The sequence below is a fragment of the Larus michahellis genome, chromosome 11, assembly GCF_964199755.1.
Source record: "Larus michahellis chromosome 11, bLarMic1.1, whole genome shotgun sequence".
Taxonomy (NCBI): Eukaryota; Metazoa; Chordata; class Aves; order Charadriiformes; family Laridae; genus Larus; species Larus michahellis.
In genome coordinates, this window is record NC_133906.1 from 4,021,366 (window position 1) to 4,048,408 (window position 27,043).

The following is a 27,043-nucleotide window of genomic DNA, read 5'->3' on the forward strand; positions in this document are numbered from 1 at the left end:
CTACTAGTGCAAATGTTAACATATTTAAATGGGTTCCCTTCATTAAAAAAATTATATATGATATTAAACCATCAATCAAATCAAAACACTAGAGTCTAAACGTATTGTCACCGGTTAAAATAAATGACTCTGAGACTGAATTTTGGCTCACTCAATATGGTGCCTTTTCTGTTGCTTAGCCACCCAAGTCTCTGCTGGCTTGGGCTACAGCTGGTATATCTCCATCCCTTTCAATTAATACAGAAAGTTATGATAGTATTGGATAACATTTTTAAATTGTGCTAAGAGGCTGAAAACAGATGTCCCAATGAAAAATCCCTCTCGCTGCTGTATCAAAGCTTTCAAGGCTCGAGCTGGCAAAAGCCGAGCGCTCTGGTCCCCATTCAGCTGAGCTTTTCCACACATTTAATTTTAAGCATCGGAATAATCGCACCTGTGGGTTTGATCCGCTCTTAAAATTAAGCATATGTTCGCATACGTGGCTCAAGGTGCTCAGCGTCTTGCACAACTGCCCTCTCTCAGTACAATTCTCATTTCTTTTTGCGATGTGCTTACATGCAAGTGCCGCTGCACGGGCCATGAAACATGCATTATAAACACATCTCCTCTCCGTGTTTTTATTTCAATTACTGTGCATAACTCCACACTAGCTCTATATGGCACTGAGGTTTATCTGAAAAGCGAAACCATCACTGATTTTACTACATAAAAGGGAAAAAAGGAGAGCAGCAATTTATAACCGGTATTTATTTATATAATAACGCCACTTGGTTTTTCCTTGCAACTGGCGTCTTTGCTTTCTGTTTGACATTTGCTACGCAGTGCTGCTTCCCTTAGCGCACCTCTGTCACTCGGGGACGTTCTAGGCGACTCCAGTGCGCAGCCTGGCAAGGTTTTACCTGTCGCCGTTAAACCCCACGTCCCCCTGTTACCGCGGCGCTGCCCACCCTGTCCCTGCTCCCTTTTCCAGCACGGCCACCATCACCCAACGCCCTCAAAGTTCTTTGGTCACCCACGTACCTTCCCACCCACCTACTGCAACACTCCTTTGCTAGAGACCCCTCTCCAGCCCACGTACTCCACCGCATTTCCCTATGGCAGGAACCCCCAGCGCTTCCCACATTCCTGCCCCTTTTCCCCACCCTTTGTCCCCAGAAACGCTGAACCCCCCCCCGAAGGGCTCCAGCACTGGCACGACCTCCTCCAACAACAACTGTCCACCAGAACCATCCTGACATCTGTCAGAACTACGGGCGAAAGATGCTACAAAACTGATTGATTTTTGGAAAGAACTAACACGAACAGCACTTTACCACACCAAAATTGAACTAAGAGCCTAATGTCTACAGTTCAGCAAGATAAGCATTAACAGAAGATAAAGGCAGCATCTTAACACCAAAAATTACACCTTCATTTATTAAGTGGAGCAAACACTGGCTTCACCTGTCAATCCTGCAATAACGGGATAGGAAAGTAGGAGCCTTTTAAAATTATTTATTAAAGTGCTTATAACACAACGTAATGTAACAGCAATAGTTGAATGTAATAAACTTAATACCGCTTTCTATCCATTTATCTCAAATTACTTTACACATGTTAATTCAGTTTACTTGTAAGACACCATCAAGAAGCAGTTGTTTGCAGATTAAGCTCAGCCTAAGCAGCTCGCCCGGGGGAACAAAGCCCGTGGCACGGCAAAACGTAGGGCCAAAGCCAACAGGCAGTTACGCTTGAAAAGGAAGCCTGTTATGGTTTGAGAAACCCACAACAATTTCTTGTCGTTTAGACAATTATTCTCTCACCTGATGACCCGGGAAGGGGAACGGGGAAAAAAAATCAAGGAAACCTGAGGGTTGAAATATAAATAGATTTAATAGGATAAGACTAAATAATTAACATCAATAATACCAAAGAACCAGTACTGATCCTGATACCAATACAAAATATGCAAGGATTATATTCATTATATACTGATATATCAGTATACTGATATATTTTATATATATTATATCAGCAGGAGCCGTGCACTCCCCGCAGGGACAGCCAAGGTGGGACCCTGCGCGCGCTGCGGCTGCGGGAGGAAGGGAAGGGCTCAGGGCTCCGGCACCGGGGCGAGGAGTGCTCAGGATGGCAGCCAGGGAGGGAGGGAGGGAGGGAGGGAGCTCCTCAGCAAACTTTCCAATTTCTACCGAATGTGCGGTTCCTGGTATGAAATAACCCTGTTGGCAGCTTGGGTCAAGTGCCCGGGTCTCGCTCCTCCTCGTCCCTGCACCTGGGGAGCTCGAAAACACCGAGACCTTGAAACCCGCACCCCAGAGCTGGCTAGAAAGTAAATATTTTCACAAATTCGGACATTAGTGTCTTCTAAAAGTGCACTTTTCCCAAGCATTAGATGAGAAACTAGTCCTGTATTGCTCAAACCAGGACATTGCTGTAACTTGCACCTAAATCTTAAGAAGTTGTTTCACTTCCATGTTCCTCCTGTCTTTGCACAGCCACATCTGTGTATTAAAAAAAGAGCTGCTATGGGACTCCTGTTAGCAAATAAAATAAGAATTATTAGGCTTTAATTACACAACTCTGGTACTCTGGAGGCTGAAGGAGATGAAAGCCCCACTCCTGGGTGAACACCCGCTGACGGAACCGCAGCAGGGTGCTGAACCACCGCACTGAATGGCGGGCGAGCGCCCAGCTGGGAGCGCTCGGGCAGAAAACCCCTGAAACGCCTCCATGGCTGTTCCAGTGCTGCTGAGAACCAGCAACGCACCTTGTACACCCATCACCGGCACAACCCCGCTATCCCTCCCCAGGGGGGCCACCGCTCCCGCACCGGGCAGCCTCGGCCAGTGGGACGGCATGGGGCATGGCAGGGACCCCCATGCCCAGAGACCTGCCCGATCCCCTGCCCCATCCCAGCAGGCTGGGAACCATCCCGTGGAGAGCCCTCCTCCCAGAGAGCGGGCTGTTCCTCCAGTGCTGCTGGCAATTTTAATTATCCAGGTACTTCCAGAGATCCAACTTGGAAGAAAGGTTCCAACTAGTAAATAATTGCAGTTATCATTGCATCAGTTTAGTTTAAAGAGCTGACAAACCTCTCTAAACTCAAAGCACAATTAGTCATTAGGGTCTAGTTTTTCAGCACTGTTAAGCAATTTGTAACCCATTCCTTTTAATAGGGTTATGCATTACTTAACCGACACAGATGTCTTGAAAACTGAAACCGCTGGTTATGAAGCAGCAACCTTGTTCATTAGCTTCCATGATAGTCAAATCATCTATAAAACCAGTGTTTAATGGCCAGCCGATGAATAATCAATGTCTCACTTTTCATCTGAGTGTGAAAGTGAGAATAATCTAATACACCGTCCCCCTGGTAAAACGCGAGGCCTTGGGTTCCGTTTCTATTCAGGGCTGATTTATCACCCAATGGAAACCTGATGTAAACATATGATCAATGAGTCCCATCATTGCTGATAATAACCCCCAACCGGCCCACTCCCTCATCTCAAAAGCCATCCCTTTAGGCTATTAGTTTCGTCCAGCTAATCCTCTCTACTATTTCTGCCTGCTGCTTTTACCTTGGCCATCCGTTCAGTCCAGCAGACTCAGAAGTAATTTTATACGCAGCAGAGAGCGGGTGGAATTGATTTTTCACTCAGTGCTCAGTTCCCATCTGAATAATTATCAATTTTACAGCCTCATAAAGGGAAGAGTCAAAATTTCAAATCAATTCAAAAGAGCTTCTGAGACTACAGAAACTGTGCATGAGAATAAAGGTCAAAGTTGTCAGTGACCTCGGGAGATGATGTCAGATATTAGTACACTGAGTAGTTGACATCAGAGGCACTCAATACGATATGACTAGTGCTAATGCAAATCATATTTATGCTGACTACTGGAGACCAGCCATTAATATTTAAAAGAGTATGTGAAAGCCTGCATTCAAAATAAATATAACGTATTCCGCAGAATCTGAAGTTAATAAAGACAGATCGCTGCCTAGTCACATGCCGTGAAGCCGAAGATTACTGCATATTAACAGCCGAAGTATTACATCAAGATTGCCGCAAATGCGGGGAAGTCCAGAGCCCAGGCTGCCGTTCTGTCCTTTACCCTCAAATCACTGCACGCACGGTACGCCACCGAGCCATCTGACGCACCCAAAGGCCGACTTCTTCATTGCTAGGTTCCCACGAAACCCCTATTAGGCAAGTAAAACAGAAGAACTCGTAACGTAACAAGGGAATCATCATATTCTGGTAACGATGTTAATAATAAACCTCATTAATATTCTCGCAATATGCTATATACTGCCAGGAAGATACGAGCTACCATTAGCTACTTTTCACCTTCAATTAGAACAGTAAACAAATAACTGTGGTGACCGCATGCCAGCTTTTTTCCAAATGAGGGCGTACCTATTAGGCAAACACAAAGACAACCACACCAGTCATCTGCATTTTGTTAACAACTTCCGTTTTCATCGAAAGCCTCCAGACCCATGAAACACGTTTCCTGAAATGGCATCTTTGCGATGGCATTAGGAACCCGGAGATTCTTATAAATACGCATTTTCAAATAGTTTAATGAGATTTTAAGGGACCGTGGCACAGAGCAAAAGTGGAGATAAGTAGCCCTGATCTCCCCATGATGTACTTGGGCTGTGAGAGACCAGATGGAGTGGGGAAGGGGAAATCTCTCCTAAGCACTGCGGCGGCCACTTCCTTTTCAGAAGCATGAGATTTAATTTCTATTGTATTTACCTTTAGCAGAAAAAATCCCACTGAGTCACCCACTGCAAAATAAAATACTCAAACGCAATAGCATACAGACATTCAATTTACACATTTCATTACCAAAATGTGTGGTTCGATGCCAGAATTTGTTCTTCTTCCTCTTCAAATCCTTCAGAGGGCTTTCATTCCCATTTGTCTATAGAAATGTGTTGATGATCTTACCTCCTTTTACGAGCAAAAATGAAACACCAAGTTTTAAGACACTGTACAGCCAAATATAGTACCTATGCTTTGCAGTATGACAAAAAATACCTCCAGCCTTTGGTTGTCATGAGAACACGGCTGACACTACTCAGGGTTGCGTACCAGCATAGGGAGGTCGGTCCTGTTAGTGAATAGCCCATGCTACCCTGGTGTTCAGCACCACAAAAAATTGCAAGTGTCATGATACCCCACGGAAAAGCCCGCTAATTCACCTGCTGTAGAACTTCGGGGTTCTGCTGCATGAAATGAAGCAATCTCTGTCCGTCCTGGGAAATCTCTCTACACCTTAGAGTCTTCTTGCCTTCTTTAGCCAGGTGCTTGAAGAGGTAGGTGACAATGTAGTCTAAACTAGCGCAACAGCTGGAGGAGACAATTGTATCTGTGTGAAAAAAATGAAACCGTTTTGAAATTGTTTCCATAAAAGAATAATTAATAATGACATTTTATAGCACTTGGAGAGCTCAACTTTAATAATCTCTTTGACATTAGGCTAATCGATACATCGACACGTCTATTTTTGATACATGAGTTGACTAGTGCTGAAGACTGTTTTTATTAACACGCAGAGGTATTAAACCTTTGCTTTTGAGTAACTGCGTAGCGTGTACTAAAAATCTGATGAACTCCAGTGAATTTCATTCACTCCTGCATGAATGCTGCTGCCCCTCTGCGTAGCGGGCAGTGCAGGATGAGGGCGGATATTTTACCGATACTCCGTTTCACATTGCGAAGGCTCCAGATTCCTGGAAACTAAAATTCTGTGTTGATCTGCTTACTGAAAAGGCAAGGCTCAATCGAGTAGAGCTGCTGCTGCCCAGGTTTTTCTCAAGCAGTTATTTCACAATGTTTCTCTGCCCCAAATAGCTTCCAGTCAAGTCAGGTGGCAAAGAATGAACAGGGGCCATCAAAGAACAGCCAGTCAGTCATTTTGCTTAACAACTAATAATTCGAGCAGGTTAAAGTACATTAAATATGGCTGGCAACAACAAAACAACAGTCACTAACAAATACTTCACAAATGTCCCCAAAACTGAAAGCCATGGCAGCAAAAGAGGACGCTGTTGAAAAGCAAAAGCAAAAGCCACTTTCCATCTTTACTTACTGTTTCTCTAAGTAAGGGAGATTAAAAGCTTGAACCTATTTGCAGCGTAAATATGTCTGCCTGACGCTCTCTGCGACCTCAACCACCAGACCCAACCCAGCGGAGCGTTTAGGGCTCCGTCCTCTCGCCACTGGCTTCAACTGGAACCTGCCCGGGCCTTCTACAGTTCACAGTGTTTATTTCAGGTGGGCCGCGGGAGTAAGGGATGTGTGGGGGCTGCAAAAGGAATTAAACTGTTAAAATGCTCATTCTGCGGGAAAAGGGATTAGAAGGATCCAATTAAGTGTACCTTGAATTCTTTAAACTACACTAATTTGGAGGCCTGCCAACCTTGCGGTGTTCATTTAAACACATCCCTCTAGACACTGAAGTATTTTGATCCGTGGCTGTTTAACTCCTTAAGCTCGGCACTGACACTATTAACCCTTTGCCATCTCAAAACTAATTGTATTTTGCTAAGAGTGTTTACATTTACAGGCAGAGAAGATACAAATGGTCTCCTAAGACTCGATCTTCCAAGCAACCAGCTGACTTGGCAGCAGACGTCAGAGCCATCTAACAGCTCACAGAAAGGAGCTGGAGCATCCCCACTCTGCCTTCCCTGGACCAGCGGGTTTCCCGGGACCGGATTCCACGGGGCAGCATCTGAGGATGCGTTGCCGGAACAAAGCTGAGTGCAAAGTTACGAGTCTTGCCAAAGGACAGACTGCAGAATCGGGCACTCATCATCATCTCAACCAAAACAGTCCTGCTTATAAACTAGAAATGCAATTCGTGGTGGAATTGAATCACCATCAATAACAACAAGTGAGAGATTTGAAAATACATATTTCATAGGAGGGCTCTGCTGTATTTCTAAACCCGTGCTTAACTCTATTTCTTTTTAAATTGAATAATACAAAGTAAATCACTATCATCAGTTTACAAAACAGCAGTAGTTCTAAACATGCTGATACTGTACAAGTAGATATTTTACATTCGACAGTAAGTGATTTTAGCAGGACAGCAGACAGGTCTCTGCTATCATTTGCTCACGAGAATCTGATATGAGTGTTAAGAGCTACTTAAATTTGCCTATAACTATATATCAAATATGCTTCCCTATGCTCATTTTTCCTTTTGATTGCAAGGATATAACAGACAGGGAGCGTCAAGCAAACTCCCTTGAATGACTCTTCTGGGCATGTGGAACCTTGTGCTGGAGCACAACGGTGTTCTCACTAAACGGCAGCGAGACAAGCCAGCCAACAGAACATACACAAGGAGCAACGAGGAGCTACCACTTCTGAGCTATGGACAGAAGAAATGGATGGAGAAGACAGAGTAAAAGCAGAATAATAAAAGAAACTGAGAAATCAGGAAATTGGGAAAAAGGGACAGGCTGAGAGAGCTGGGGTTGTTCAGCCTGGAGAGGAGAAGGTTCCAGGAGACCTTAGAGCTCCTTCCAGTGCCTGAAGGGGGCCTACTAGAAAGCTGGGGAGGGGCTGTTGGCAAGGGCATGTAGCAACAGGCCGAGGGGCAATGCTTTAAACTAGAGCAGGGCAGGGTTAGATCAGACATTAGGAAGAAGTTCTTTACACTGAGGGTGGTGAGACACTGGCCCAGGTTGCCCAGAGAGGGGGTGGAGGCCCCATCCCTGGAGACATCCAAGGCCAGGCTGGATGAGGCTCTGAGCAACCTGATCTAGTTGAAGATGTCCCTGCTCACTGCAGGGGGTTGGGCTAGATGGCCTTTAGAGGTCCCTTCCAACACAACACATTCTACGATTCTAAATGCAGCCAAACCACATTTCTCATTTCTGGTCGACTCAGCTCTGTCTCCTGTGAACTAACCCTTTGGGTCATGAAGCAAGCAGGCCATGGTTACAGAAAACGCCAAACCCAGCTCCATGGGATCTGCATGGATCCAGCACGGATCCAGTAACAGTTCTGAAGTTCGGTCAAACAAAACTGAGCTCTCTGGACGTACTTGCCAGCAAGGCTGGTGCTGGTGGTGGGCAGGGCACAAGGCTGACGACTCTGGCACCAGTCACCACCAACGTTCAGCTAGACCTTTTGATTTCTTCTTCGCCAGTATGCATTCATTTCATTTTTTGGGTGCCAACTTTACACGCCCGTTTTTATTCTCTCTGTGTTTTTCCCTGATGCAGGGAATTCCAATCAGACATTAGCTCAAGTAACTAGAAGCTGAGCGTGTATGTTAGAAGGGGTTATATTATTTTCAAAAAGCCAACAATCCTTCCAAACAACTCGAGGATGCCTTTTGGTCTCAACAATATGACAACAGCATGCTGGAGGGGAATTATTTTTCAACAGTTTAATGACATTGCTGAATCCCTGCAAATTAAAAGATTTTGTTCTGGTTTTCACATAAAGGCAAGGAGAGGGAGTTAAGTGGTATTTTCCCTGTCCATCAATTGCTTACAGTTCAATACTGGCATTATTTGCCTTTGAGACTAAACCTGGAAAGTAAATGGATTTAGCAATTTAACATCTAAATTAGGCAGCAAGACAGAAAAAATGTTTTGCTTTTTCCTCAATGAATAGCACGCTATACTATTAATCATATGAGAATTAGAAAAGCTTCGCAGCTATTAGTGACAACATGCCAGGCAGACTACATTAAAAGGCTCTGATCCACTGAGTCAGCTGTGAAAAAGCCAGGTAAACACTTTAGAAGAGAACTATTGGAGTGTTTATCCTCGCAGTAAAAGCTTAGATGAGGGCTTCCATTATAGCTGATTTACAGCTAGAGGCTTCTGAAGGAATACCTATTCTTTCCCCGTGTTTAGAAAGCGTGGAATCAAGCAAGGTATTTACTCAGTAACAGAATGAACGCTCCTCAGAAATAAGGATTTGGGGAATGTTTACCCTACAGCTGACAACAATGAGAGTCTCAAAGGCTTCGCCTACGTAAAAGGGAGTAGAGGAAAAAAAGTCAGATACTTTTTTTTCCCCGTGAAAGAGAAGTGATCTCCTGGTATTTAATTTTTAAAATAAAAAGACAGCTATTTCATTTTTAGAAACATTTCTGAAAGCAACTGGTATGTTCTCATCAGTTTAAAACACAATTCCCCCTCAGATGGCTTATAGCCCTGAGCCCTACTATTCTGAGATGTTCTTGTGGCACTGATGTAATTCAGTGAAAAGGCAACGCTTGGATCCGCTTACCCCTTTTCCAAGGGCAGAAGGATGTATGTGACCAAGTAACGCATGAGAAATAAATTTGTATTTCACTGTCTGACAATTGGAAATGCCTCAAATATCAAAATTTGAAAAGGGATAAAATACTTAGCAGAATGACTCTTAAGAAAACGCAGTGACAGGTAGCTAACTCTTGAGGTGATTAAAAATAAATAAACGAACACCAAGAGCTATGAAGTGACCAAAGAGTAGTTCATCAGGACACGTCATCAGGAGAGTATGGAAAATTATTCCGTTCACTACAAAAATAAACCCTCCTGAACACAACTGAGGAATTTAAATGCTGACATCGATATCAGTTCTTGATGCATGTAGTATTAAGAAACATGATATTAAGGACAAATAATCACTTTATCACTTCAACATGAAAGGTTAAAAAAAAAAAAAAAAAGGGCATTTTCCATCTGACTCATCCTGGAAGTAAGAGGTAAATTATTTTATTATTACAAAAGTAAGTATTGCTTTTTATGTGCCAGAGAGATTAGGGGATGCACAGGCCTTTGGACAGGATAATTTGTTTTAGAAAGCGAGACAATGCAAGTGGAAAATGTAAGAAAATTATCAGTGGGATCCTACGGGTGTTGGCAGAAACCAAATGCGACCATCCTCCAAGTCCAACCTCCTGCCCAAAACAGGGTCAACATCAGAGAGGTGTCTTAGGACCTTGCCCAGTACCTGGGAATATCTCCCAAGGATGGAGATTCCACATCCAACCCTCCTCCCCAAAACAGGTTCCTCATCAGAGAGGTTCCTCAGGACCTTGTCCAGTATTGGGGAATATCTCCAAGGACGGAGATTCCACATCCAGTCTGGGCAACACGGAAACAGCCAGGTCTTCCTGACAGGCAAATAGACCTGGCAATTCTCTAAGACTGAGAAACTACTTGAGTTTGGAGGAATCAGAGTAAACAAAGAAAAAAACGAACACGAAAGCGAGCAGAATAGCTTCTGATGGACTGCATCAAGCCTTCAGTGAGGTCACACCAAGTTAAAAATTCTTACACACTTTGTTTTAGTCTCATATGTTTGTATTTATTTTAGGTACTTTAAGGACCTTAAGATGAACTGAAGGACAGCTTTGGCTAAGCAGATCTATGGTTTATGAAATGTAAAAAAAAAAACAAAACAAAAAACCAAAGCGAGCTGTTAACATTTTTGTTGATACTTTTCTCAGCAGAATAGCAGCAATTCCACCAAATAGTTTTCTAAGATAACATCTATGCTCCTAAAAATTAATAATTCTTCATGACTAAACTCCAAGCTACTTAACTTACATACTTTTCTTACCCCTCTTCCCCACCTTGAGTGAGAGCTTACGTAGCTTTGACCTTTTCTTCCCTCTCTTTTACATGAATTCAAATTGGGTTTCAAAAAGACGGTTAAAGCAAACCTGGTATGCTAGTGAATTCTCTAAATGAATATTACCAACATCTCAAACGGAAGAGACGTAACGCGGAGCGCTAATGGGGATCAGGAGCAGGGCTGGCTAAACGGGTAGCTGTCAGCCGAGCTCACGTTCAGTACAACGTACCCACCGGCAACCCACCCCCAGGCAGACTCCCAGCACAACCAGCCTACGGGCAGAAAGTGCTGCACCATCATTACAGGTGACAAAGCACTCAAAATATCCAGGAGAAGATGGATTTCAGCATTATATAATAAAATGACCTGAATATTTCTTTAGCGCTGTTGCTTAGCTGTTCACTACCTATTTTCTCTCTGAGAGGAGGCTGCCTCTTGCAGCAAAAACTGCTGAATGTGTTTAACATCGCAAATGCTTTCCGAGTCTCGGTGCATTCACACATTCCTATGGGGCTTGACTGACACTTGGTGGTAATGAGAAACACCAGCTATTACAGAGTAACATCTATACACACTAATGTTATATGGCCTTTTTTTTTTCTCCTTAGTAACCGCCCTAATCAATAAATACTACTGTAAGGTTTGAACAGCTTCTCAGTCAAAAACTAGATAAATGCATGGCATTCCCAGCTGATCAGAATGTAACTGCGTGATTTATTTTTCCTTCCCCCAAATGCCCGGTCTCCTCCTCCGTATTCCAAATGACTTTAGGTTACCATTCCCACCCCAGCACCCAAATTTTGGACAGTGATCTGTTTAAAAAGCATAAAGTAAACCATTCAAGAGACTGAAAGGAACTGCAATCCTGTACATTTATCGTTATTTTTATTTTTATCATTACTCTAAGCATGCTTCTGTTGCACTGATTCTCCTCTGAAGTACCTTCAGCAAGTACTGAGCAACCAGTTTCTTTTTTCCATGGATGAAGATACATTTCCGTTTCTCAAATCATATCGCAGCTGTGCAGAACAAGCACGATTTATACAACAGCGATGTTGATCCAATAAAAACAAAACCCCACAGATTCCCGTACACATTTTAATACGTGTTAGTTCTGAGTAACAAATGCATTAATTTTCAGTACAATCCTAGTGAAGGCACGTTAATAATTTTAACGGCTTTGGCTTGTAAGAAAAGATAATTTAAAAATATTATCTGTAAAAACTTACAGGTTGGATGTTGAAAAGAACTTAGCTCCATTAACCAAAACAGTCACATTCTTAAAACGTTCAAAAGCCAGCATCTTCCACTGTCGCTTGATACTCATTTTTTTAAGATATAAATGAATGTGCTTCTTTGAAAATCCTAGATACCTAAATACTTGAACTTTTTCTTTAGGCACGTTTAACTGATTCTTACCTACTGCAGTAAGTCCTTCAGATATCGAAGTAAGAATATAGATTAGGACGTGAGGTTCTAAACTGGTGATGAAACTCATGTGATCTTGGGTCAGACACTCCAAAAGCGGGTAGTAAGACTGGCTTAGTTTTCGATATTGCTGAAAAAAGAGTACATGTTTGCAGTAAATATAGATATTACCATCGACTAATATTAACAACATTAACAGATGACAGAAGAATGATCCTACAGGTTTTATGATGTGATAAATTCTAATTCAGCCACTAAATCAAAATATTTAGAGAGACAAAATATTTCCTGTCTTTGGTAGATTTCAACTTTTCAATTTTACCATAGGACATAAACTCACTATTGGTTTAAAATAAGCTCAGGCTAATACAATAGTGCTATCAAGCTTTGACATTCTACGCAGCTATCAGTCTAGTAAAAGCAGTACAGCGTCCTGCCCGGGGTGTTAGTTTGGCAGGATTACGGCCCGTATCTTACCTTCTGCAGGAAATCTTATTAAGATTTAGCACAGATTTCCCCAAAATCATCTCAGAGATGGACTTTTTGGGGGCTTAAGTGAGGTCCTGTCTCAGGCTGTGCACAGGTAAAGGCACTTGCTTCAACCCATTGGCCCAATCAGCGTCTTACTCTGAAGGACCCTTATTTAGGACACTTATTATTGGATGGCTAGGAATATGCTAAAATATGCACACTGCACTATACAACCAATACACCAATTTTAATTGAGAGCAACTTTTCAGTTCCGAGGACTTTATTTATGTGGCAGGCATAAATCTGGGTATTAACCATCTTCAACTACTCCAAATTTGTCCCTTCCTGCAAGAAAATGACAGTTCTGGAAGAAAATGTCACAGTTCAAATTTAGGCTGATATTGCACAAGATCTGTTGTCTTCCCACAGAGAAGTGGGAACACGGTGTACTTTAAAACAAAATTGTTAAATTTTATGGGGAATGCACAGTGACAATTTACAGATTGAAACTAATTGCAGAGTGTCTGGATACGTGAGGATGTTTTACAGGGCATGCAGGCAACTTAACTGGGTTCGCAAGGACAGAAAGGAGCAGAATTTTGCATTTCTCTCTTTCACGGCAAGCCTCGTGAAAATTCTGGAAAAGCTCCTGTTTCACAGGGCTTACCTGTATTTGAGATGTTACTATATAAACACATTCAAGTAATCGAACTGAAAACTGCATCTGAGCTGTTCTAGATCCCTCTGTCTCATTAGAACAATACAAAGCCTGTGGTGGTGTTATTTCATATTTCACGTAAAGACTCCCAAGATGAGTAATTGCTTACTAGCAAGTCACTGTGGGATACTGAAAGCAGCATTTTGACAAAGGCCTGAAGTACATTGTCAAAGTGGTTGTCCCCGTACAACTTGAAGACGCCAAAGCTGACATAATTTCCACATAAGGCAGATTTGAGTGCAGAGTAACAGATGGAAATGCCCTTGAGTTTCAACGGATAAACCTGATCTTTTGACAAAGTCCCAAGAGAGAGGATCTGATTACCTGTTTTCATAAAAAGAGAGAGAGAGAGAAAGAAACTTATATGAGCAGCTGCAAATCTAAAATATTTTGATGGCACTATCTAAACTTATTTTTTGTCTTTATTGTCATTATTATTTGGAAGAAAAATTGTTTCTGCATTTGATGTAAAAGATCTGTTAAGTAAGCATGACTGCAGCTTAAAAGCCACCAAGGAATTAGTATGCAAAATTTAAAATATAAGCTACGGAATTCCCATCATCGATGTACAGCCAGACCACGACTGGGTCTACCAGCACGAATTCCTTAATCTGAACGGAGCCGCAACACATGGTTTTACAGTTTTTCGTGCTGCAGCAAAACCTGGTTTTGATCCATTACCACGACGGTCTCTTGGGATGGTTGCTGATGTACACACACACTAAATATATCCCTCAGAAAACAAATATGTCCATTACAAAAGCCTCTATTTTGCCAGTCACAGATGGGAATGACTTTTTAATTAAAATCCATGTTTATAATGTAAAAGTAACAGCTAACTGTAAATATTTGCTGTTGCTATTAACAGATAATAGCGACTTTCGGATCCACTGCGCAGCAGCACAGATCCCGCTGCAATCCTCTGTACAAACCTAATTATTCAAAGGCCTCATTACCAAGTTTTCTAAGTATCTTGTAATAATTTAATGCTTGTCTTCACAGCACCCCAGAGTTAGTTAGTCTTCATGACAAATTTTTTTTAACCCCAAGTAATTAATGAAAGTGAGATAGAACAGTAGAACGAACACAGCCAAGATTAAGACCCCATCTGATGTTGTCCTCGGCCTGCACAAAACCCAGCTCTTCACTCTGTTACTACTCATCATTTTAACTTGGTCATTTTAACTAGAGGAAAATAACACAAAACTGTACATTTTTTTTAAGTTTTCCTACAAAGAAAAGCACAATAGTCCACAGAGAGATGCTTGGATTGTTTGCTTTCAGTGTCTAAGCTACCTGTCATGGCTATGACGACAACTTGGACCAAGGAGCAACAAGCAAACTGGACATTAACTACTCAAAATTCCAAATGTTGCCAGTTGAGAGAGGTAGTTATGACAACTAATTTTTGCTTTTATAATAGGCAATTAAAAAATGCCCCTAAAAACTTGCCTGACCTCACAGATTGTGTAGTATTGTTCAATACGCATTGAGGCCTAAGATTAAACTGCGTCTGTCTCCACGCAGCTCTCCTTTCTACCCATGCAAATTTCCACCTGCAGATCATATACCTGCCTTATTTTAATTCTTTCTCTTGATGTTATCAGTTGATATGATTTACAGCATATAATTAGAAAAATGAGGGGGAAAACATGTTTTTTGTTTCTAAACACCCAACGCATCAAAGGATCACCCACTTGATATCACTTAATGCAAAGAGGGAAAAAGACCTAAGTTAATCGTTTAAAACATTAACGTTGTTTACCACTTCTTGCAAGTACAAAGCAATTTATCCATCAGGTTGTAAAGGAAAAGTAGATTTACAAAAAAAGACTGAGAGTACGATCAGGGATTGCTTAGAAGTAGTAACTGGGGTCTGTAAGAGGTGGGAATGTCATCCCTAGAATTACGGAAGGTAGGAGAAGAATCAAATATTTAGCTAGGAAAGATGGTCACTTACAATCAAAATCAAGCCCTCTTAATTAAAAACATTAAAAATTTATCAATGAAACTACAGAATGGTTTTGATACCGTAAACAGTCACACGAGCACCTCTACTACCCCAAACGCTGTAGTCAGGAACACAGCGTAACTGCGGAAGAAGGTACAATTCCAGTGACTGCTACTGCATAGAAATTCATTCCAAACGTTGTTAAATCTCTGTTATGCTAAAAACAACCAGTATCCAAAAGATCCTCTTCAAAAACCAAAACAAGTCAGAAGAACATCTTCTAGTGTACCTGGATATTAATTTATTGTAATACTTTACACTACTGAGAATTTGCATTTACGTAAAATTCAAGGTAAACTCCACTTAGCTTACTACAGTGCCCCATTTAAGATATCCCAGCCAGGTCATCTTCATTAACATTAATCTTTCTGACAAGATTACTGATCTGACCAATTCCTGAGAAGACCAGTGAATTTCAAATTCAGGGTAGGGGGTGGGGAAGAGAAATAAAAAATAATACAAAATTCTGTCTGTGAGATCAAGTGGGAAGGTGCACACCATTTTTGAAAGCCGCTTTGTAAACAGTGTACAACTCTTAGGGCTAAAGCGTGCTGTAAGTTAACCTCATCTGGTCTCCTCCACTATTAAATTCTCTGCTGAAATAACAACAGAAATATATATCAGAAATAAGCAAAGACAAAGTTCTGGATCCCAGAAAGTAACAGCCCTGAGTTTATAGCTGAGCTCTCCGAGCACAACCTGGTGAAATCCTAGCTCCTTGACGTACTTGGTGTAATACGCAACAACAGATGGAAAAGAGCTTAGTAGTTGTCAACATGGCAATTATGTACTTAATATGGAAATTAATTGGAAGCCGATGGAAAAAACAGAATGATGAGCAGAGAAGCTGAAAAAACCCTAGGAATCCCTTAGCCTGGGAACATGAGTTCTAGGAGGTATCCACTAGTGTCGATCTATCATTTTTATTACTTAACAAAAAAAAAATAAATATCACCCTTATAATTAAAACTTTCCATCCATTGACAGCATAAAGCATTCACTGCAGGAAGGCACAAGCCCTGTCGCCTCCCCCTGGGTGGGCACGGCAGAAGAGGCGTTCAGTACTATCCCTTCTAATGAAAACCCCGAGAAGAATCTGGGTCCAGCGCAAGATTAAAAGCTGCTTTTTGCAAGTGGGCAGAGTCCACAGAGAACCGCTGTGTGTTCATGGACTCATTTTAAAAGGGCCTAAGAGTGGGAACCGCTGATTTCAAATTAGCAGCCGAGGTGAAAGACCACGCAGCGCCTGTTACCAACGCCCCAAGCCATCAGCCTATGATTCAGGGGATGCTAGAACAAAGACCAGTGTTTTAGCATTAGTTACTGAAAAAAATATGAAGTATGGTGCTATGCCTGACTAGATAAAAAAAGAATGATCTACTTGTAACATTTAGCAGGAGCTTCAGGGGAATATTTTTACACACCATGGATACTACTGAACATAAACTAATTTACCGAGGTACTTGGAATCAGGTCAAGAACAACTCCTCAGCTACTGAGGATACGCTTACATTTATAATCCCTGTAGTGGAGGACCAAAATACAATTTTATAAACTCCTATTGTTAAAAGAAACAATTTTAAAGAAATTAAATCAACATAAAAGTGACCTTCGACATGCTGAATTTCAAAATTGTGCTTAAAATTCACGGCTCCTGTCAAAATGAAAATTCTGTGTAGACTAATCAGTGTTCCTGCTGAGTTAAAAAAAAAAAAAAAACACAAATGAAAAAATCCAACTTGCACAAATTTCTGCTTAATGCGGGAGAAACTGGATCGCACAATCTTAAAATATACCGACTTTGAAAATTCTCAATAATTTCCTGCAATACAACTTTTTGCCCTGCATTTGACAGCAACGTCACTTACAAAAATTACAAACCCTCTGAGCCTCAGAGGCGGATAAAAAATTCCGACGGGAATAAGAAAAGGATTTTTAAAGACACTGGGCAAAACTGTTAGCTAGGAAATAAGGGCTTTAATTGAAGCCTGAAAATGTAAGAATTTCATTACCCACAGATTCCTTAGGTACGTAAACAAAGGAGCTGGAAGACAGACGTGTGTGTATGCAGAGGGGGGACACAAGGCGAGTTAAAAACCCAAACCGGGATGCTGTGACCGAGGATAGCAGAACCGTGCCTCGGAATCCCGCCGGCAATAGGCACCGGAGCTCTGCGTGCAGCTCGTTCCCTCGCTCCCTCCTGGATGCGGGAGCACGTCAGGACAGGCAGCTTCCCTTTCAGCTCTCCTCCTTAATTGCTTTTACAGTAGAAGCTATAATACAAAAATGATTTCCTTATGGCTGCGTTTCATTTAAGCAGGGCTTGTTCTAGATTTCAGTCCAATAAGTGCTACCTATAATAATACAAATAAATCATATTCTAACGTGTGTGAATTAGATGGAGATAAAAAAAGACTTTGGTGAGATTAAACAAAGGTCGTGAAAATTTATCACATTTATAGAGAAAAAGTGTTTTTTGCCTTTTCCCCTTTCCTATTTTTATTATTCACCACTGCCCCATAAAGATGGTTTTGAATGTATGCTTTCCAGGCATTCGGAATGCTAGGGCAGTATAAAGAAGTGGCCATATATAGAAAAAGAAAGGCAAACATGAATCATAAAGATGAGAGTTAGCTTCAAAACCTGATCTTTTCTTTTATTTTTTTTTAAAAGCTTCCACAACAACAAACCATGCATAAAACCTCTCGAATCAGCACAACGAGCATGCATAGCACCAAGAAAAAAATTGCCAAAAAAACCTGATTATGAAATCTGAGTCAGTAATGAAGAGCAATACATTTTGGAACCACTATCGCAAAAGAGAGGAGGGCAGAGCAACGGCAACCGAGAGCAGTGAGCTCTCTGCTTTTAAGCCAAGCTGCTGACTAGAAATACCTGTTATACAGCAAGAATCGCTTTCTCCAAAATTTTGAGGAAGAACCGTTATCTTATGAAGTTGCCGGCACCGAATGGATTACCACGCTAAGTTTTGAAATACATGTTCTGGAAGCAATTTAAAGCTCATTAGAAATAATTGTGTCTGGCTACTGGAAAATGTGGTAAAATTTAATCCACATCCAAATGCTACCTGGGCTGTGAGGAGAGGAAATTGTTTTGTGCTACTGTGGCTAACCTCATCCCTGACCTTGAGCAGTAACTGCTACAACAGCTGAAAGCTGAAGCAAAATTAAAAACTTACATCAAAGTATATCATGACAGAATGTAGATAAATAAAAACAGCATATTGAAAATATCATTTTTATGTCAGTCTCCTATAATGAAAGAGAAGAGGTTTACTAAAATGTAAAGAAACCACAGAACAAAAATAGATGGTCCCAAGATGCACTGAAACATCATTCCTGTACAACTGGGAGTTCAAAAACACATAGTAAGGAGACTTGTACATACAGAATTAAAAGTGAAATATATTGGGGATGAAGAATGGCGAGCGATACTATTCCAACTCCTTTCAATTTTCTCCTCTCAGTTGTTTATTTTAAATCACTCGCTCACTCAGACTGGCTCTAGCCATAATGGACAAGACACAACACCCCTTGCCAAGCAGCTGCAGAGCCCTAACGAGGATAATTGACTATTTAAGTGCTTTTTGCATCCTACGCCAGGCTTTACATCTTTTGAACATATAGCATTTGTAAAGACATCTCCGAATTGTCTTCAGCGCTGGATCGGTATCAGTGATAAATGAGCAGGACAGGACGCACCAGTACTACCCTAATCGCAAAGCTGGAGCTGTTAAGCCGAATTAAACACTCGCTGATGCGCTACTTTTCAAAACTACAAAGAATTCCTACTTTTAATTTTATTCACTGACAACTGAAGGTGTTTAGCTTATGTTAAAAATAGCTATTTGGGATTTTTTCTCCGCTTTGCACTCAAACATAGGAAATCACTATATGCCAGCCTAGAGGAGAAGAGAGTATATGCTTTAGTCTAGAATTAAAGAGATTTCCGCATCCAGACTCACAAGTGTTCCCATACCTTCACATCCCAGTAACACAGTTCAACCCTCTCCTTCCCCCGTTTGTTTTCAGCCCAAGCACAGACCTTGCGGTACATACAGCTAGGAAGTGTGGGTACCGCTCGGACATAAACGGGCATCACAAACGTTGGCAAAATTGAAGATGGAAAGAACGCGACATGCTGGGTTACCAAATGCTTGTTTCAAAGTCATTCCCATGTGAACAACCACACAGGGTTTACAAAAAACAAATCCCCATATAAAGTCCAGATGATTTTCATCGCCTGAAGAAGGCCAGATCTGCAAAGCGTGTGTTACCCCAAACTGCTTTGGTCAGTGCAGGACTTCGGAAAAATCAACATTATGTCAATAATCACCAGTGCGCTGTGCTCTGATGTTGGTGAGAAGGATCACCTGATGCCACCTCGTTTCAGGTACTAATTCCTTGCCTAAGTGTTGACAGGCCAGAGATATATTTCAGATCACATTTTCATGTACCTATAGACTTATATAGCAAGAAGATTCCCAGTGGACCTAAGCCATAACTGAAAATTTTCGCATTTAATTTGGTGCAGGTGAAATTTCTGAAAATAATACTTATACGAGCATTTTCTATATATCGTTACGTGTGAGAGAAAAGAAGGAAAAATCCTGTTCTAAAACAAATGGCCTCAAGGTGTGCCAGGGGAGGTTTAGATTGGCTTTCAGGAAGGTTTTTTTACGCTGAAAGGGTTATCAAGCATTGGAACAGGCTGCCCAGGGAAGTGGTTGAGTCACCATCCCTGAAGGTATTTAAAAGACCGGCAGACGTGGTGCTGAGGGACACGGGTTAGTGGTGGGTTTTGTCTGAGTTAGGCTGATGGTTGGACTCGGTGATCTGAAAGTTCCCTTCCAACCTAGGCAATTCTATGATAAATTTGAATTTCACTTAACAATGGAAGTACAATGCAATTTAGACATATTTTCATTTATTGTTTGTACGTTATATCCTTGTAAGAAGAGCAACCAGGCCAGGCTACGCGGTCTGTAGGAGAGGGACCGAGCCTTTCCCTGGAGGGCTACTGAGCCATGGATGGAACCTCTCTCTGCCCAGGGCAGGGCAAGGAGGAGAGGCAAGAGGCAGCGAGCAGAGCTGGGAGCCTGCTGTTCAGACAGGGATTGCCAAGAGGAACCAACATGGCCAGGTCTCCAGGTGATGGAAAGAAGAACATCTCAGGGATGAGAGGAGTTTGGGTGGAGTTTATGGCAACCCCCTCGGCCAATGGATTAACCAAAGCCCAGACTGAAAGGAAGGATCCTCCCACCAGGACAGCGTGATGAAAGAAAGATGTTTGGTTCTACTTTTCCCCCGTCTCACATCAGCAATTTGTATTTCTCTCAAGTTTAAAAAAAGGCAGCTATTATAGTAGGGATTTCAATTAAATCTATCTTCAGTTTCAAGTGTCTTTTTGATCAACTTAGAGGAGCCAACTACAAGCTACGGGCATAGACAAGAGGTTTGGCCAAGTTGGCAACATAAATGAGCATATACTGTCTGTTGTCATCTCTTGACATTTACTGGGTATCTTCTATTTTCTTCTCTAACGCTTCAGCCATAAAATCACGCTGAATGTGAGAATCTCAACCACGTTCAGAATTTTAAGTTACTTGCAGTAACGGTAGAGCAGAAAACCTGAGAACTGAACCCAAGGATTACAAGGCATGTACGTATTCATTCTTTTAACTGAATCACACAGTTTTTCAGAATGTGGGGCTGGAAACATTGCTCAAGAACACCAAAGTGAATTTTACCATGATCACTTGGTTTACTTCTGTATTTTTCCCCAGATGTCCGCCAAGATTACTTATGCTTAAAAGACAAACAGGCTTAAAAGAAAAGTCATAGAGTATTATGCATTAAAGTTTTCCTTAAAAGCACAATTATTAAGATTTTCAGGAAGGAGCTTGGAACTGATGTAAAATCCTTTAATATCAATATTTGTATAGGAATTTGTATGTTCAAAAGATCACACATAACTAAAGTAATGAATCCTTACAACATATTTCCAGAAGAGTTATGTCTTTCTGTACACCGGAAAGGAAATCTCACAAACTAGTAATTGGTGATAAAAGCTAAAAATGTTAACCGCAATTATCCAAAACTGGTTAATTGTAGTAACTTCAAATACTTACAGTGGGCAGTAAAACCCTCCCAGAGTGTAAGCTAGTGACCGCTTCAGCAATAGCTGTAGCGGTTTGCAACAGGGCTAATGTGGGCTGTTTATCAGAGCGCCCGCAGCTGAGCCCTGGCGATGGGCCGGCCAGTGCTGCCCATCTGTGCCAGCGTGGAGCCAGCTGGGTTATTTGACATCTCCGCTCCAAGCGGCCAATTTAGCCCACTGTACTGGGAGGTCTTTCACGTTGACTTCGCACTGAGTCCAGTCCCGGAATAAATGCTAGCAATCACTCATGGAAAAGAAAACTTAAATAATTCCTCTAAATGTCACACCTACGTAGTGGAAAGATCACTGATGGGACCCTTTCAGACACTGATGATAATATGAATGTGTTTTAAAATCAAAATGAAAAAAAAATACATACATACATAGAGTGGAGGCTTCCTCCCACATCTACGTCTTTCCTCCACTTTTAGTTGCTAGGTGATTTTAAACTTTTCTTTTGGAGGACATTAAGAACAGTCCTCCTCTTAAACCTGTGCCGAGTAAAATCTCATCCCTCCATAGGAAAACAGTTATGAAAGACACAAAAGAGAAGCGTGAGAGAAAGCTCTTACGGTCATTTCACTTCTTTCTATGGCACGCGTCTCCAGACAGATGCCACACATCCTTAAGTATCTTCCACATAATTTAACAAAGAGGGCAACATGTGTTTGAGCACAGGCTTCAACAGGCACTACAGCTCCACTGCTTAGTTTTAAATCTTAAATCCACACTGTCCTGAAATTTCCTTTTACGTTGCACAATTCAATTCTAGCACGAGACAGAAAACGTTGTCTGGTCCTTATGTGCAAGAGCTACCAATATTTTAGGGCTGAGAATTTTATCAACATCACACACACACCACGAAAGCTGCACTTGAAAGAAAAGGTTTCTTCATAGAGTGTTTTTCAGGCATGAATTAGGAACGAAGCAGGGTGAAACCAGCTAGTGTGGTTCACTCAGCAAGGTTCAGAAACTTGATGCCAACAACTGAGATGGATGGATGCCCAATAATACGGTATGTTTTTCATAAATGCAGAGAGGACGGTAAAGGCTGATTAAATTAAAAATTCGATCTAAAAAATTAAACGGGAAAATATAACTGCAATGGAATCGGTACCATAAGATAAGTAGGGTTGAAGCAGCATCATGACTACACTTGATTATTTTTTTTAAATCACCAAAAGAAAGCTTACAGCAGCTAAGTACAAAGGCTAACAGAAATTGAGTAGGAAAATCTAAAAATTTACCTTGTATCTTTTCATAAATGGAAAACCTTATTTCCCTTTTGTTAATTTTTCTAACAAGTTTGCTTAAGAACACAGCCGAAAAAACGTGCTAGCTTACTGTGTACTTTCCGTATTTGAAAAAGAAACAGAAAAATGACTTTGCAAGAAGCGAGAGTTACTTGGATGCAATTTTTTCCATCATAAGTAAACGCTATATTCAATCTGCATATACTGTTTCCATGCCCTACAGATCAAATGCAAAATGACATTTGAATTTTTTTTTATACAGTCATGTAACACACAGTTTCCAGATCCGAAAAGCAACTTGAAGGCAGTTAAATGCACCAGTTTTATTTCTTTAAAAGTAACAGGACATTTATGGCTCTTCCTGTTTACGCAACGTACAAATGAGGTTGCTCTACAAAAACTTGGTAATGTTCCTTTCAAATATTTAGAAAGCAAAATTGTAAGCTACAAAATTAGTTGCAGTGTAATATAAACTGCCGGTGTCAAAGACCTGTTGCAGTTGCATGCAGGAGTGGGAGTAGTAAAATGGAGCAACTTATTATAAACACTTTTAACAGCGCTCTAGGGTAAAGCTGTTATGGTCCTATTATGTTTTGGAACTGCCGGAATATAATTTGAATCCATAAAACCAACCCACACCTATCAATCAGTAGCCTCGATCAAACACCTCATGAGTATTTCTATCTTTGCTGAAATATATTTAGTTGCCAGAAGACTGGCGTTCGAGTTAAAAAAGCGATACAAGCGACCACGCTACCTGAACGGACCCTCATCTCTGAAAGTCGATGAGCTCCACACATCTGCCACGTAAGCTCTGCGCTTTGCAGAGGGCTGGCACTGGCTGTGCCGCATTACCGTCCCGCTACCGACTCCACAAACCCATCGGTGCTCAGCAATATGAACTAACGGGATTTGCGTATCACCAGTCAGGCAAAGGATTACACTGCAGAGGAAACGTGAATGAATACCTACCATAGGTACAAATCATTTTACTAGCTTCTCTGAAGAGAAGAATTCCATTTGGAGATGATACATCAAAATTTAAACGTTGCGATCTAAAAAATAACAGCAAAAATATTCAGATGGTCATCGAAGCAGAAAACTGCAATGGATTCATTCCTAAAACAAAAAAAACATTGCCTGATTACAAGGGACAATTATTTGATAAACTAATTCTAGCTTTCAGTCCAATGATATGTTATCTCTAGTTATCTCCATATGTTGCCGAAGAAACAATCCTTTGACAAAAGAGAGAACAATTTTAACCAAAAAAGGTGATCCGACAATACACACAGACCTTTCGGTGACCCGTGAACATCTTGTGCCCATACACAGTTCAGAAGGCGGCTACAAAGGCTCCATAATCCCAGTGCTTCGGCTAACTTTTACCCTGCTTTTGCATCTGTATAGCTTTTAAAACCAAACGAATCCCCCACTGGTTATTCTGCTACGTCAGATCTGTGGCAATTGCACGCCAGTCCTCCGAGTGTGAATTGCAACACACGCTTTTTATGAACATTCAGACCTGAAGACGACTGCGCCAAGTTGGCTCCCCGATGCACAGTATTACCAAAACCAACACGAACCAGTGTGTTCCCAATCTGGAAACCCAAGAAAGCCCTTGCCAAAGTCCACGCTGCATCTTTCCCATTTGTCTTTGGGATAAAGAAACCTAACTTCCAGTTCAGGCCTAAAAGTTAACTTCCAATATAGGTCTTAAGCTTCTAAGTAACTTCAGCAAAACTTACCCTTAGTGTTTATTTGGACTGAAAGGGAAAGGAGTCATGTAATGATTCCACAGAATCACGGAATCCCAGGTTGGAAGGGACCTCAAGGATCATCTGGTACAACCTTTCTCGGCAAACGCATGGTCTAGACAAGATGGCCCAGCCCCCTGCCCAGCTGAATCTCAAAAGTGTCCAATGGTGGTGAATCCAGCACTTCCCTGGGGAGGTTACCGAGCCATCGCTGAGTGACGTGAACCAGAGTATCCCCTGGGCCATTTTTGATCAAGCGTGGAGCCCTTGTATCACCCCTATCACAGATAGCAGAGGTATCCTTCTCTGCTGCAAGTCCAATTTTTTGTTGTCCGAGTCTCCCTTTGCAGGGTCCTTCGCTGCAAACTCTGGAGTAAATCTGGGTGTTTATAAATGAATGAAACGTGCCTCATATAAAACATCTGTGCTTTTCATATGCAAAAAATGGTAACGGCTGGCAGAAGTAAAACACCCAAACCCAGCACGTCATCTGATCAACGCCACCAGAGTAGCATAATGCACAATCTGATACCCTGTAACACATTTTAACCATGTCAAAGTATATTGTACGATGCCTTCCAACCTGTAAAAGCTAATGCAGTACACAACTCCGGAAAAAACACCATCCCAGGTGATGTTTTCTAAAGGGAACACGGCAGATTTTCTGAATACCAATAGGTAGAAGCATAACATGAATATGGAAAGTAGCTTGAAGAGCTGCCTCTTGCATAAGATTTATTGTTCCAGTTCCTCTTTGCTTTTGTTTACTGCTATTAGAGTGCTGTGCTTACGCTTTAACAATCTCCTCCTTGAAGTAAAGTTGCGGCACTATGAGAGCATACTGCTTGTGCATTGCACCATGAATAAAAAATAGGTTAAACTTTTCCAGCAATTTATTATACTGCTACCAGGATCAATGATGTAATTAGCCTACGCTAACCAAAGAGGGAGTCACATTAAGTCAACACAACCAAGAAAGGGGGAACCCTGCCGTAAGGCTTGTGCAGCCATCCAGGAACTAAGCGCCCATCGTACACACCAGCGTCTGACCGGGAGCCACGTCTGAACTTTAAGGCGCCAATTTCCTCCCACTAGATTAAACTAAGTATTTTTTTTTTTTTTTCAAACTTCAAACATTTCAGCTTTTTTCCTTGAAAGTTTGATTTGCAAGGCAAGACGAGAAGCGATGAGAACACACACTGCTTTGCTGAAAACTTTTAATTACTTTGAAGATACTCAGCACAGAGACTTTAACTATCAATTTTTCATTTAAAAATCTTTTTTTCCTTTGGGCAGTACACTAAATATTTCCAAGTGTAATGATAATTTCCCCAAATAAATTGTTCTGTTACTGGTGGTAAAACCTAACTACTGCAATGTCAAGTATTGAAATCACCTCCCGGAATCATTGTGAGGCCTTTTTTTAGTTAGCCCGCAGAGAAGATTTTAGATGTGGGAGAAGTTACCTACGTGCTGATTATAAATATTGCCGTATTAGATACCATTCTGCCCTGTTTTGGCTGGAAGAGCTGAGTTGCAGAAGAAACTGCAAAGGGAGTTTTACAGGCACATGTGTGTGCTGCTTGGCTTAAGGCAAAAATTCAGCCTGCAGCAAATCTTGACAGCAGACAATTTTCCAATATTTAATTATAGTCGGTAATTTATCCCTAGTTAAAGCATATACTTCCACTAACACTGAATATAAAACCACAGTAGTCTCTCATATACATTCCTGTAATTAATCCTTACCTTAATTTTGTAACATCTACCATTTTGGTAAAACAACACAATGACAGTGAAAGCTGGGTCCTGCTTGCGAATTTTGTTCCGAAATACAAAAGTAGCTGTCTTGAAGTCAAGGTCAGCCGTCGTGAGGACAAGCAAAACATAGAAAGATGGAACACAGAACGCGCACCACGGCAGTATTCATCACTTACATAGATTTCATGTGCTTCTTACCTGTTTTGCATGAATTCTGCCATCAGCTTCAAGATGGGGGTTGTACAGGCAGGTTCGCGGTACCACAGTTCCACGGCTCGTTGCAGAACGGAAATGTAGGCAGGGTATCTTCACCAAAGCAGTTAAAGAGAGTGCACTCATCAAACAACATCTTGGGAAACAACTTCCCCTAAAACCGTGCTGCAGCGTTAGAGGGGTGGGCCAGACAGAGACCCCACAGCTCATCCTGACAGAGGCACTGCCTGAACCTGTACATTTAAGCAAGTCTCCACTTAGAATCCAAAATCCTTTGGAAACATTAATGGTTAAGTGGGAAACAACATACCAGAGCTGTAATGAAGGAAAAGGAAAGCGGCTTGTATATGTGAAGCTAACCTGTAAGCACATATATAAAGTTATCTCGGATTTTTAATGAATGGCCTAAGTCGCAAATGGTAATTTAATTTAAAAACAACACAAATTTACAGATTAGCAAAATCTGGCCCTCAAATTTCAGTGCCGCCTCATATATAATATATTTGAAACATAAATGGTTGAGAACAATTTGATTGTATGAAGTTGTTTCCAGAGCACTCAAGAAGAGAATTCAGGCAAACTGTGTGCGGGGGAGACCAGCAAAGTTACGATTTCTGAGAACTCCTTCAGGAGAGCTGTGTGCT

At 41.4% G+C, this 27,043-nt stretch overlaps 1 protein-coding gene across 1 annotated transcript in view; it reads right to left on the reverse strand.

The window, feature by feature from the left end:
* Nucleotides 1-27,043, reverse strand: part of RANBP17 (RAN binding protein 17) — a 159,782-nt gene that overhangs the window by 19,366 nt on the left and 113,373 nt on the right. Inside the window, exons 21-25 of the mRNA XM_074603816.1 lie at nucleotides 26,385-26,492; nucleotides 23,641-23,723; nucleotides 13,334-13,548; nucleotides 12,027-12,165; nucleotides 5,213-5,379 (exon numbers count right to left, since the gene is read on the reverse strand). Coding sequence (XP_074459917.1) covers nucleotides 5,213-5,379; nucleotides 12,027-12,165; nucleotides 13,334-13,548; nucleotides 23,641-23,723; nucleotides 26,385-26,492 — 712 coding nt within the window. The remainder of the gene's footprint in view (nucleotides 1-5,212; nucleotides 5,380-12,026; nucleotides 12,166-13,333; nucleotides 13,549-23,640; nucleotides 23,724-26,384; nucleotides 26,493-27,043) is intronic.